Source organism: Cetorhinus maximus, chromosome 2, assembly GCF_964194155.1.
Source record: "Cetorhinus maximus chromosome 2, sCetMax3.hap1.1, whole genome shotgun sequence".
In the NCBI taxonomy this organism is placed as follows: domain Eukaryota; kingdom Metazoa; phylum Chordata; class Chondrichthyes; order Lamniformes; family Cetorhinidae; genus Cetorhinus; species Cetorhinus maximus.
The window spans coordinates 57,823,583-57,838,206 of NC_135880.1; the positions used below are offsets into that span (position 1 = coordinate 57,823,583).

A 14,624-nucleotide genomic window follows, 5' to 3' on the forward strand; every position below is an offset into this window, starting at 1 on the left:
CCAACCATGCAAACTCCACTCTTCCTCTGTCCACCGGATGTGGGAGGCCAGAATGTCAAAAAATGTTCCCCCTAAATTATTCTCCTCCTCGTTATGTTTCTGTGATCCTAGTAACTCACTGTATCATTTTTTTCCCTAGGTAAAATGGAACATTCTGGGTCCAAACTCAGATTCAACCTTACCATTGTCCAACACAGACATAAGTGATCCTGTGAATGGATCATTCTATTTTAGAGATGGAGAGACTGGGAATAGAATCATTGAATTGAATGTCTTACCACATAGAGAAATTGAAATACAAGAGACTTTCATCATCCAGCTTAACCTGGACTTTGGTCAAGCAGAAATTGATCGTAAAGCTGGAAAAGTGTTATTAACAGTAAGTGATTGTGGGATGAATATACTGTTTAAACTACTCTTTGGATATATAATATTGTGTTGATTATTTGTTCTATTGAATTTGCATTACACTGCAGACTTGATATCATGTAGTCATGTTTTATTTGTATGTCAACAACCTATAAATCATTCATTGAAATACAGAGCTTCTGAATAATGTACTTAAAATTTTCCCCCAACATCCCACTTCCATTAAGCCCTTAGGGCATATGTTTGTGGCATTGTTATTTAATTCAAATCTTTTATCAAAATGCATTATTCAGAAGCTTCACCTTTTACAATTATCTTGAAGGTATAACATTAAGCAACCTTTTTTTTTGGTTATGTTTCTATTTAATTTTCTCTCCCCACTTTTCTCCGTTTTTGATCTGCCAGGCATACATGGCAGCATTGGGCTGAACCAGCAGCTGGTATGCCCTGCTCCCAGGATCCAATCTACACTACTCTTGAATGAGTTGCTAAGAATTGTGTGATAGTGGCCTAGTGATAACAACCTCTAATGCTTTCCCCTTTTTTTTGTGAGCAAAAGACAGGTCTTCTGAATAGAAGGGTGTTTGAACTCGACAAAATTCGGGATTGATTGGACAAAATTTTTTAGATCACTCTCTCATATTTTCAGTAGCAACATTGAACCCTCTTCTATTACAGCACTCTTTGGAGTGGAACTAAATGGCATCCTTCTTACAAAAGTTCAGACTGATGCCTTTTCAACATTATTAGCTAGACGTATTATTCTGTTAAATTGGAAACAGCCTGTCCGCCTTCTTTTATTAATTGGATACAAGGTCTTATGCAGGACCTTAAACTTGAGAAAATAAACTACATTCTAAGAGGCTCCACCGATTGATCGTATGTAGCTTGGCAACCTTTCTTAGATTACTTTGAGGAATTACAGCTCTCTACTTTAACTGACCCTAATTAGGTTGTATGTATTACATCAGGTGAAACTATATCTGATCTATGATAGTTGTTGATTTTCTTATTATTTATTTTTTGGGGGGTTGGGGAGGGTTTTTTTTTGCTTTCCTTTTTTTTCTTCTTCCTCCTACTTCCCTTTCCCTTTCTTTCTCTTTCTCTTCCAAGTGTAAGTGTATTGAATTATTGCTGTACTGTAAGATTTTTTGTACGGTTACTTATTATGACTGCTGTTAATTTTTTTTTAAATAAAGAATTAATTAAAACAAAAAAAAGGGATTGAATTCATAGCCTTTTATGCTATGACACCATTTTAGTGCTCTCGCCATGCTGTGCCCATTATGCTTTAAATCAGTGAAGTGATTAGCTGATGTTTTCTTTGTATTACATAAATCATATTTCAATGTACGTTTGCATACAGACAGATGATTTTGCTTTGGTTGTATGGGTAGGGTTGTGGTCTGTTAACTCTTGCATACCTGAGACCATTCAGGGTTCAGAATGAACAAAACTAATTTTTGAGAACGATTATCAATAATCTTCTAAATTTAAGCAATGGTGAAAATTCTTGTCTTTTTCATTCCTTAGATACTAAAGTTTGGAAATCCTAATGGAGTAGTTCAGTTTACTGAGGAATCTTTGAATATAAAGACTTACCTGGAACCATCTAATCAGGAAGAACTGTTAAATATTACATTCATTATAACAAGAATTAAAGGAACAATGGGGGATGTGAAGGTAACACTGTAACTTGAACATTATTTTTACTTTTTGATTTAGTTGAACCTTTTTTCATTAATTATGGAAATACTCCTGCAAGCCATAGAATTGCATATCACATAATCCACAAATGTGGAAATATGAAGCAGTGGAAATCATTGCAGTTATCACTGGTTAGTAAAGTAAGGATTGTGAAAATGAACATCTTTTTATGTTATTTCACTTCTTTTAGCTGCTCGTAATCTTTGTTCCATTTCTCAGCTTCAAAGATTAAATCGCCAGATTTTCTGTTTCTTGTAAACAACAAGCAAACAATGGGGCTGAAAGTGGGGCCTGAGTACTGCTTCACAAGTGCTGGCATTATGCAGGCATGATGTGCACCAGGTGATGCAAGGTCAACCTACTCGCATAATTTACTGATGCCCTGGATGCAACTCTCAGACCCTGACATTTAATTTTGTAAGGGGCGCTCGCCACCACACCCCCAACCCCATCATTTTCTCGGCCTAGTTATGTCTCATTCTGATATTTGCAGTTGCCTCATCACTTTCACTTACTACATTATCTTCACTATTACTGAACATGAGCAACCAATGACAAAGGAAAATCAGCAATGGGTTAGGTGAAACAGAAGTGTTTCAAACCAGTGCTTATCTCTTGTTTACCTTTACCTGTTAAGGCATGTGTTATTGTTGGGTAGTGGGAACACCTCCTCCCGCCTTGACTGTCTCCTTGGCATTCAATGTCACCTTGTTCTGCATAATAAAGTGGAGACTTAATGGCATGTCAAGAGACACTTAATTCCCTTGTCCCTACGCATCCCCATGCCATACACTGGCCCCACATTCTAACTGGCATCCAATTATCTTATCATGCACAACTGTCACACGGTCTGGCTTCTAGTGTAATGAAGTACTGAGGATGACCACACATTCTCCAGCCTGTCCACTCTCCCAACTTGCAAAGTTCGATTGCTTGAGAGGCTGTTTGACGCAGTGACACATTGTCACTCACCCTTGTGGATTGGAGCCCTTTTGCAGCAGTGGACTCATGTTCGTCATTGGATGCCAAGGCTGCCCACCTCCTCTATGATCTCTGTCCAGGCCTCCTTGGTCAAATGGGAGTGTCTCCTATTGCCATCCCTCTGGAAGAGTACTGTCCCCAGTCAGCCAGGATAAGAGCCTGCGGGGAGGCATTGCTGAACTGTGGGGCCACTCATTGTTTGGAACCTGACATGGTGCTGGTTGGGGGGGTGGAGGGAGTGTTGGGGTTCCCGGAAGATAATTGCTGTAGAGGAGAGGGCGGAGTCGGGGAGGGGGGGTGGGGTGTGGTGGGTGGTCCCAGAAAATGTTTTCTGTAGAGGAGAGGAGGGACTGGGTGGGGGACCCAGAAGATGATTTCTGCAGAGGAGATGGTGGAATTAGGGGGCTTAACTGATAAAAGCTGCAAAGGTGGATGCAGACGGAGTGCTTTGACTTGTAATATTATTTTTTACTTTTTGATTTAATTGAACTAAAGAAGGCTTTAGTGCCCCTGCAGATGGGATATCTTGCTCCCAGCTTCCTCCTACTTCTCCCTGCTTGCAGAGACTGGATGCTTGGAGAGGCGGGCCTTTTATAGCCCGGCCCAAACTACAATCGTTTCTGGTGATGACAGGGGCAAACGCATCCTGCCTGCCCCTGCTGCATAATTTTCTGTGGTTCCTGTAGCTGCAACATGCACGTACAATCTACATTGTAACTGCGTGTGTGACGACTACTGACTTGAACAGAAATGGTGCCCGCTTCCATCCACACCATTGGAAAACATGCTCTTTTAGATTAAATTCCGCCCACCGCGTCTTATGACATTTTTTTCAGACTGCAAGACCTTTGGTTAAATATTACCAGATTCCTGGTACTTTATAACAACCTTTAATTCTGCAGATCCGGTTAACGTTAAAATTGCCACCTGGGTGGAGAATAAGAACATAGGAACAGGAGTTGACCATTCAGCTTGTTCTGCTAGTCAATTAAATCATAGCAGATTTGCCTCTTGACTCAATTTACCTGCCTTGGTTTCATTACCCTTAGCTAACGAACACCAGCCTATCCTAGTATTGAAATTTTCAATTGACCTAGTCGCAGCAGCTTTTTGGAGGAGAGTGTTCTAGATTTCCACTATCCTCGATATGAAAAACTGCTTTCTGACATAATTCCTGAACTGCCTAGCTCTAATTTTAAGGTTGTTAACAGTGGTTTTATTACTTCTAATTATTTCATGTTGATCACTTTCTGTGTTGTTAACTCATTTCCAAACTTTATAGTTTCCTGAGCTGGAGAGAGAAACTGTGACCTATGTGGCAATTTATATTGCAAATAATTGCAGAGGAAATAGAGCACTGTTAAGTTCTCAAAAGTTACACAACAGTGAACATTTTGGATTAACTTTTGAAAATATGGGGCAGAATATTGAAAACAAAAACAAAAATATCTGGAAAAGCTCAGCAGGTCTGACAGCATCTGCGGAGAGGTACACAGTTAATGTTTCAAGTCCGTGTGACTCTTCAACAAAACTAAGGAAAAATAGAAAAGAGGTGAAATATAAGCTGGTTTAAGGGGTGGGTGGGGCAGGTAGCGCTGGATAGAGGGCCAGTGATAGGTGGAGATAGCCGAAAGATGTCATAGACAAAGGGACAAAGAGGTGTTGAAGGTGGTGATATTATCTAAGGAATGTGATAATAAAGGTACAGATAGCCCTCGTGGGGGTGGGATGGGAGGAAGGGATCGAAATAGGCTAAAAGGCAGAGATAAAACAATGGATGGAAATACATTTAAAAATAATGGAAAGAGGTGGGAAAAGAAAAATCTATATAAATTATCGGAAAAAAGAGGGATCGGAAAGGGGGTGGGGATGGAGGAGAGAGTTCATGATCTAAAATTGTTGAACTCGGTATTCAGTCCGGAAGGCTGTAAAGTGCCTAGTTGGAAGATGAGGTGCTGTTCCTCCAGTTTGCGTTGAGCTTCACTGGAACAATGCAGCAGGCCAAGGATAGACATGTGGGCATGAGAGCAGGGTGGAGTGTTGAAATGGCAAGCGATAGGGAGGTCTGGGTCATGCTTGCGGACAGACCGAAGGTGTTCCATAAAGCGGTCACCCAGTCTGCGTTTGGTCTCTCCAATGTAGAGGAAACCGCATTGGGAGCAGCAAATGCAGTAGACTAAATTGAGGGGAGTGCAAGTGAAATGCTGCTTCACTTGAAAGGAGTGTTTGGGCCCTTGGACGGTGAGGAGAGGGGAAGTAAAGGGGCAGGTGTTGCACCTTCTGCGGTTGCATGGGAAGGTGCTGTGGGAGGGGGTTGAGGTGTAGGCGGTGATGGAGGAGTGGACCAGGGTGTCCTGGAGGGAATGATCCCTGCGGAATGCCGCCGGGGGGGGTGAAGGGAAGATGTGTTCGGTGGTGGCATCATGCTGGAGTTGGCGGAAATGGCGGAGGATGATCCTTTGAATGCGGAGGCTGGTGGGGTGATAAGTGAGGACAAGGGGGACCCTATCATGGTTCTGGGAGGGAGACGAAGGTGTGAGGGCGGATGCGCGGGAGATGGGCCGGACACAGTTGAGGGCCCTGTCAACCACCGGGGGTGGAAAACCTCGGTTAAGGAAGAAGGAAGACATGTCAGAGGAACTGTTTTTGAAAGTGGCATCATCAGAACAGATGCGACGGAGGCGAAGAAACTGAGAGAATGGGATGTAGTCCTTACAGGAAGCGGGGTGTGAGGAGCTGTAGTCGAGGTAGCTGTGGGAGTCGGTAGGCTTGTAATGGATATTGGTGGACAGTCTATCACCAGAAATTGAGACAGAGAGGTCAAGGAAGGGAAGGGAAGTGTCAGAGATGGACCATGTGAAAATGATGGAGGGGTGGAAATTGGAAGCAAAATTAATAAATTTTTCCAGGTCCAGACGAGAGCATGAAGCAGCACCGAAGTAATCATCGATGTACTGGAGAAAGAGTTGTGGGAGGGGGCCTGAGTAGGACTGGAACAAGGAATGTTCCACATACCCCATAAAGAGACAGGCATAACTGGGACCCATGCAAGCGCACGCCTGACCTGGCCAAACGTAAAATGACGCGCGATGAAGCCGGGCGAGCGTCCCAACATCATTGTGTAGTCCCGCGATATTTTATTAGATGGGCACACGCTGGAGTTGGCAGTGCACCCGCTGACAATTAAAAGGCCTAGAAAGACCATTAAAAAGGTAATTAAATTCAAATTTACGCTGCCCATCTAACCTTACGGTTGGCGGGCAGGCAAAAACGCCAAGCGGCCTTTGCACTTTTTAGGAAACCTCATCCACGGGTGGGATGAGGTTTCCTAAAGCAAATGAAAATACAATAAAAATGTTACATTTGAATTAAAAACATGTCCTTACTCATGTGACAGAGTCAAATGAGGGGACATATTTTATGACATTTTTATTTTGTTTATTAAGTTTTTTTAAACAGTGTTTCGTCTCTCTGAGACAGCCTCATGCCTTAGGGTGATTGAAGCGGTCTTTTCCATGCATGCGTGACATTTGCAATAGGCCCACTCACCCTCCTCCCCCTGCCTGCACAGGCAGCGCTGAGCGCTGCCGCTCGCGTTCCATGCTAGGCAGGCCTTAATTGGCCCACCTACGTAAAATCGCAATGCGATACCAATCGCAGGCGGCAGTCGGCTTCCTGGCTGCCCCCACCGAGCACCCCCGCCAAGTGTAAAATCCTGCCCATAGTATTTTATTGTATACCCTGCTATGACTAGTAAAGTAAGGAACAAAGGTGACAGCTGTTGGAACTATGGGCTGGATTTTGCCATCCTGATGTGGGGCAAACCTATGTTGGGCAGGGGGAGAAGAGTCATTGGGACCCAATTCCAAATATGGACCTCATTTGCGTCCTCTGCTATTTTCAAGGCCACAGGATGGGGTGTGGGTTGTGCTTCCTCACTCAGTAATCTTGATGCCAGTGACTCCATTGTGGAGGTGGTGATTTCTGAATCCCCACAATTTTCATGGAGCTGGGCCATCTTCAGAAGGCTTCTAAAGGTTACGTGGTTCACGCTAGCTCAGCGGGGTCGGGAGCTTTGGTGGACGCCTGTTCTGGAGACGGGAACATTTTGAAAGGTAACTTTAAAAGGTGTTGCTAACTTCACATGTCATAATTAGACACTGTATGATAATTTAAGTATGTTTTTAATGCAGTGATTGATGTTAGAGCTTTGCCCCTGAAAGGTAAATGACTATTAAATTTACCAACATTGTGAAAGTATTCAGATGAATCAGAGTACTTTATTCAGTGGATAAAGTGCTCTTCTGCATTGAGCAGAATTGAGATTCAGATTTTGATGTGTATCAGTTTGACCTTGCACTTTAATCTTTACATCGATTGATATTCCAACCATCTGTTGAACCTTTGAAATAGCTGAACAGATGGCTGACTTACTTGATTGACAGCGATCTGTTCAGCCTTTGAAGCAGTGGAACAGATGTCCATTTGTTCTACTACTTCAAAGATTTTATTATATTCTGCTCTAGAGGTTTTGTTGACACAGTTGTGCAATGGAATCTCATTACAAATACTTGGCTGAGCTCCAAACTTCATTAATGTATTCATATCAGCAGGGGTTGTTGGTACAGTTGTCAAGTGGACTGTGGGTTTTGTTTTAATTGATAGTTTTATGAGTTCCTAAGAAGATTATGTTTCTTGAAGTGATGGTTGAATGGCTATTTATTTATTTTGACAGTTTTATGACAAAATTAATATGAATAAAGATTTTTCAAGAAAGGCTTGAATGGCAACGTTCATTGACAATTTTTTGAGCTCCTGAGATGATTAGTTTTTTCATATGGAGTTTCAATGTTTATTTTGACAGTTTTGTTAGAGTTTCAAAGATTATCCAACATTTTGATAGGGCTCATAAGTTCTGTCCATAGTGGATACTGGGTTTGTGTAGATGAGGGATATGGAGGGTTCATTATTTATTCGTTCATAGGATGTGGGTGTCATTGGCTAGGCCAGCATTTATTGCCCATCCCTATTTAACCTTGAGAAGATGGTGATGAGCTGTCTTCTTGAACTGCTGCAATCCATGTATTGTAGGAACAACCACTGTGCTGTTGGGAAGAGAATTCCAGGACTTTGACCCAGCAACAGTGAAGGAACAGGGATATAGTTCCAAGCCAGGATGGTGTGTGACTTGGAGGGGAGCTTGAAGGTGGTGGTGTTCCCATGCATCTTTTGCTTTTGTCCTTCAAGGTGATAGAGGCCACAGGTTTGGAAGGTGCTGTCAAAGGAGCCATGGTGAGTTTCTGCAGTACACCTTGTAGGTGGTATACGCTATTGCCACTATGCATCAGAGGTGGAGGGAGTGAATGTTGAAGGTGATAAGGGGGGTGCCAATCAAGCAGGCTGCTTTGTCCTGGATGGTATTGAGCTTCTTGAGTGTTGTTGGAGCTGCACTCACCCAAGCAACTGGAGAATATTCCATTACACTTCTGAATTGTGCCTTGTAGAAGGGGTGGACAGGCTTTGGGGAGACAGGAGGTGAGTTACTCTTCGCAGAATTCCCAACCTGTGACCTGCTGCTGTAGGCACAGTATTTTTATGGCTGGTCTAGTTCAGTTTCTGGTCAATGATAACTGCCAGGATGTTGATAGTGGGGGATTCAGCGATGGTAATGCCATTGAATGTGTAGGGGAAATGATTAGATTCTTTGTTATTGGAGATGGTCATTGCCAGGCACTTGTGTGGCATGAATGCTACTTGCCACTTATCAGCCCAAGCCTGAATATTGTCCAGGCCTTGCTTCATATGGACACGGACTGCTTCAATATCTGGGAAGCTTTGAATACTATGCAATCATTCATGAACATCTCCACTTTTGACCTTATGATCAAGGGAAGGTCATTGATGAAGCAGCTGGCTGGGCTGCAGGCACTACCCTGAAGAGGGCACTATTCCATGAAGGGTATGGAAGGGGCAATGGAGGAGCAATGGGGGTTTTGGAGGGGATATGGGAGTAACGGGTGTTTGGGGGAGTTAGTGAGAGTTGTCCGATGGGGGGAGAGTGGGTGAGGGCTAGGGGTCCTAACAACCCATGCACAGAACTGGATCAATGCCCCAGCAAATGAAGGCTGGCCTTCCAACCTGCCCACCTTCCTGCCACCCACCTCTGCTCCCACTTCGGGCCTGCTTTTAGAGACAGTGGCCCTGACTCCAGAACGTTTTCGTCATTGCATCATGAAGATAGCCTAGGCAGGCACTGTCAGGGAGCAGGTGGGATCGCAATGTTGGGAAACCTCCTTACTCATGATTCGCGCCTCAGAAGGGAGAATCTGGGCCTATAACTTTCTTTTCCTTACCCCTGATGAACATTGCAAGGAAGATATGTGCTTTATTGCACTGAAAATGTGCTTTATTTGTACACTGAACATCTTATATATATTTTAATCAATATTAATTCAGTGAATTGACTTAATTATATTCTTAATGTCTGAAAATATTCTGTGTTTTCCCAACTTTGACTCTCTGCGAGATCTATTTACTGACTAATATTTAACAAATGTAATTCATTCTTTAAATATTTCAGCAATTTTTCTTCAAAACAGGATGTTTAAACTTAAGAAAATGCAAAAAGAAAGTCAGCAGCAGAAATGAGCACATTAGGAAGTCAAATTTCATGGAACACACTTTTGTTACAGTTCTCAATTCAAATCACTAACTGTCTTTCATTCTTGATTTAAGGCACATTGGTTACTTCAGAGTGATTCTGATATGATGGGAGACTTTTTTACAATCAACGGCACAGTCACTATCCTAGACATGCAGTTAAATGCAGAGATAAATGTTCAGCTGTTGGCTGATGACATTCCAGAATTAGATGAAGTTTACATAATTAGGCTGACTTCTGTGGAAGGAGGAGCTGATCTGAACAAGGAAAAAGACAGTTCAAGATTTCATGTTCCCGCAAACGATGACCCTTACGGTTTGTTTGCCATCTACTCAGAAGGGCAAACTGTGATTGTTGAAAGTGACTTGAGTCGCTATTTTCAGATTAATATTACAAGACATGGTGGGACATTTCAAGATGTGATTGTGGAATACAAGCTCATGTTTCATGGACAAGATGGATTTTTGGGGACCGTGTTGGTCAAAGATGGTGCTAGATTTGCTGTTGCCAGAGTGCCAATTACAAATCAGGTGAGTAGAACAGCTCAAAGTAAAAAGAAAATGATCTTTCAGTTTAACAAATTTACCTGTGCTTGAGGTGTGCTGAGGAACCTATACAGCTGGTTTACTGAGTCGGGTGCACAGAGTGTCTGAACTTGGAGTGGGCACAAGCACAAACAGCTACGCAAACACTGTTGGCTTCTGCTTTATTTTTCTGCTGTTATGCTGGAGAGGAATTCAGGAAGAGCTTTCAGAAGAAGCAGGTGTTGGACCTTGCACTAGGTTTCCCTTAGATCAGAAAGTCTGAGAGACACAGCAGTAAAGTTGCAGTGAAAGATGAAAAAGGCAAAGGAAACTTGTTTATTACACAGTTTTGATGGAAATTTTGTGTCTGGAGGTCATCTGGCTACCACTTGGACAGCAGCCAGAAGCCCTGTAGCCCACAGTCATAAGTGTTGCTCCAGGTCTCTGACTTTGCACCCTACTTTCAATGGTTTGGCAGTTCTGGAGGAAGCTATGCCAGGGAACCATCTGCTTTGGGTTATTGATCTGACTCCAGAGATCCTTTGGTATGCTCTATCTGATGTGGACTGGAGAAAGAAAATCAGGATCTGTACCCTTTTTTTTAAGCCTTGGGAAATCTTGCATTGCCTTGTTAGCGTTACTTTTTTCCTCCAGTGTAATACTTTCACAGTCATAATTTTAATTGTAGATGCTGTAAGCTGGAGTAGAACTTAGAAATAAAGTTTTGCAAGATGTTAGGATGCTGCACTGTGAAGTATCCTGCAGCTTGTCTCTCATGCAAGACTGCTGTGATAAGGCAGAGGAGTAGTGGATGATAGTTTCTATAAGTCAAGTGTGATTATTTATTAATAGCATTTTACTTTCAACTTCTCTTTGTAGACTTTCCTTGGACTGGATTTTGATGCTTCCGTTGAATTAATAAATGTGAGTCTTTTAAGTGGAAATACTTCCATTCCTCCTCGACTGTTCAACGGGACAGACTCTGCCGTTATATTTGTCCCAGAAGAAGCAGCAAATTCTGAGGTAACCTTTTTTTCAAATCTATAAATTTGGATTGAAAGATCTAAATTGTTGTTTGACCTCTCAACAGCTAAACATTTCAGATGGCATTCATAACCCCTTTTTAATTTACTTTTTTACTTGAATTAATTAATGTAATAATGACTTTGAAATACTTCACAGTCATTTTTGCTTTACAGTATTTTTTCAAAGTAGTGATTGCACTGGAAGAATTAGCAGAAGCCTTTTGCATTACTGATTATTCAGTAAGTTGATAGAAATGCAGGTATTAAATTAACTAAGCACTGTACATGATCCTATTCTATGATCTACTAGTAACTAAGTCACAGATTTCAGCAGGATTGTGAGTTGAATATTTATTGTATTCAATGCCGCCTTACTATGCTAATCAGGGATCTAATGCTTTGTACAAGCTAAGTGTTGGAGCCAAAACAAAAACAAAAATACCTGGAAAAACTCAGTATCCGCAGTTTTTTGCTTTTATCTAAGTGTTGGAGCCAGCTAATTTTGGGAAGGCCTGGATTGGCGAGCTGTGTTTAGATTGGTGTCCAGACATTATGTAGATAATGTGAGGTCCAAGGCTCAATTTAGAGCTAGATTTGGGCCTATGCCTTAGGGCGCATGTTTTCAATCCATTGTATCAATTTCACATTGGGAGAGAAATAGGCAAGAACCAATATCTGGGCGACTGCAGTTGAAAATTTGTATCCTGATATTCTATGGTACAGCTTATTCAATCGTTCCATTCATTTCAGCATTTTGAAAAGTAAATAACTGCCCTGTGGACAAAGCGGCATCCAATGTGCTCTAATTATTTAATTTGACTTGCCTAGTTGCTGTGGTTGATTGCTAGGCTCTAGATTACGTAAGCAACTACTGTTCGGTGCTGCTTGGGTTAGTTTTACAAGTTAGAACATTGCTACCAGTAAACAACACACACAAATTGTCATTAAAGCACTGGTGACTGGAAAAGATGAGCTGATTGATTGAGACCGCATTATCTCCTCATTGATTATATATGACTTGTTGCTTCTCCTTTTGCTGTTTGTGAAGCGTTTTGAAAAATTCAATACTTGTCCACATAGTATTGATGAAAAGAATATTACCGTGTTGTAAGTTCTAGTTCTGTCACCACAGTTCAGTAATTTTTCTTGTGCGTAACTAGGCAGCAATTGGTGCAGCTCATACAGCAGAAATGCAATTTGTGCTAAATGCAACATTTACTGTTTTAAGGAATTCCTGTTTGGTTTTAACTTCCATCCTGCCCATGTCAGAATGAGGCCACTGCAATTTTAACCACTGGGTTTTATTACTGAGCCACCACGGCAGGAACAGGGTGGGAATCATTTGCTGGCCTTTGAGATGCAAGCAAAGGTGGGACTAAGAATTCTGGTCCAGGTTTTTTTATGGAAGGGGGAGCCAGAGACCACAGGAACATAGGACTTAGGAGCAGAAGTAGGCCATTTGGCCCTTCGAGCCTGCTTCACTATTCAGTAAGATCATGGCTAACCTGGTTGTGGTGTCAACTTCACTTTCCTGTCTACCCCCCATAAACCTTGACCCCTTGGTCCATCACAAATCTGTCTAACTTTGCCTTCAATGACCCAGCCTCCACTGCTTTCTTGAGAAGAGAATTCCACATAGTAACGACCCTCTGACAGAAGAAAACATTCCCCTCATCCCCATCTTAAAAGGAAGACCTCTTATTCTTATTCCCCTAGCTTTAGTCTCCCCCACAAGAGGAAATATCCGCCAGGTAACCACCCTATCAGTTCTCCTCAGGGTCTTATATGTTTCTATAAGATCACCTCTCATCCTTTTAAACTGTAATGGGTATAGGCCCAACTTGTTCAACCTTTATTCATAGGATAAGCCCTTTATCTCAGGAATGAATCAAGTGAACATTTTCTGTAATGCTTCAAATGCAATTATATCTCTTTTTCAAATGAGGAGACAAAAACTGTACACAGTATTCAAGATATCATCTCACCAATTCCCTGTACAGCTGCAGTAAAACTTACCTACTTTTATATTCCATTCCATTTATCCTCCTTGCTCTACTTGCATTCTAATTCCTTGTCATTCATGTACCAGGACACCTAGATCACTCTGTACCACCAAGTTCTGCAATCTCTCTGTTTTTCTATTCTTCTTGCCAAAGTGGACACATTCACATTTTCCCACATTGTACCCCATCTGCCAAATTTTTGCCCACTCACTTAACCTGCCTATTTCCCTTTGCAGTCTCTCTACCTCCTGTTGACAATTTACTTTCCTAACTTTCTTGGTACCATCGGCAAATTTAGCCACCATACATTTGGCCCCTTCATCCAAATCATTGATGTAGCTTGTAAATAGTTGAGGCCCCAGCATTGATCCCTGTGGCACTCCACTAATTGCAGCTTGCCAACCCAAATAAGACCAAATTATCTCTACTCTCTGCTTCTTGTTAGCTAACTAATCCTTTATCCATGCTAATATGTTACTCCCCGCATAGAAACATAGAAAATAAGAGCAGGAGTAAGCCATTCGGCCTTTCGAGCCTGCTCCGCCATTCATTATGATCATGGCTGATCATCCAACTCAATAGCCTGCTCCCACTATCTCCCCATATCCTTTGATCCCTTTCGCCCCAAGAGCTATATCTAACTCCTTCTTGAAAACATACAATGTATTGGCCTCAACTACTTTCTGTGGTAGTGAATTCCACAGGTTCACCACTCTCTGGGTGAAGAAGTTTCTCCTCATCTCAGTCCTAAATGGTCTACCCCATATCCTCAGACTGTGACCCCTGGTTCTGGACTCCTCCACCATCGGGAACATCCTTCCTGCATCTACCCTGTCTAGTCCTGTTAGAATTTTATAGATTTCTATGAGATCCCTTCTCATCCTTCTGAACTCCAGCGAATATAATCCTGACCGACTCAATCTCTCCTCATATGTCAGTCCTGCCATCCCAGGAATCAGTCGGGTAAACCTTTGCTGCACTCCCTCTATAGCAAGAACATCCTTCCTCAGATAAGGAGACTAAAACTGCACATAATATTCCAGGTGTGGTCTCACCAAAGCCCTGTATAATTGTAGTAAGACATCTCTGCTCCTGTACTCGAATCCTCTCGTTATGAAGGCCAACAAAACATTTGCCTTCTTTACCGCCTGCTACACCTGCATGCTTACCTTCAGTGACTGGTGTACGAGGACACCCAGGTCTTGTTGCACGTTCCCCTCTCTCAATTTATAGCCATTCAGATAATAATCTGCCTTCTGTTTTTGCTACCAAAGTGCATCATGTTCTCTTATCTTATGCAGTAACCTTTGATGTGGCACTTTATGTTATGACACAGCAGTTGTTTAAGGCTGAG

At 42.2% G+C, this 14,624-nt stretch overlaps 1 protein-coding gene across 1 annotated transcript in view; it reads left to right on the top strand.

The window, feature by feature from the left end:
• Positions 1–14,624, top strand: part of adgrv1 (adhesion G protein-coupled receptor V1) — a 735,500-nt gene that overhangs the window by 367,196 nt on the left and 353,680 nt on the right. The window contains exons 65-68 of the mRNA XM_078557559.1: positions 140–379; positions 1,903–2,052; positions 9,793–10,248; positions 11,122–11,265. Of these exons, the coding sequence (XP_078413685.1) occupies positions 140–379; positions 1,903–2,052; positions 9,793–10,248; positions 11,122–11,265 (990 nt within the window). The remainder of the gene's footprint in view (positions 1–139; positions 380–1,902; positions 2,053–9,792; positions 10,249–11,121; positions 11,266–14,624) is intronic.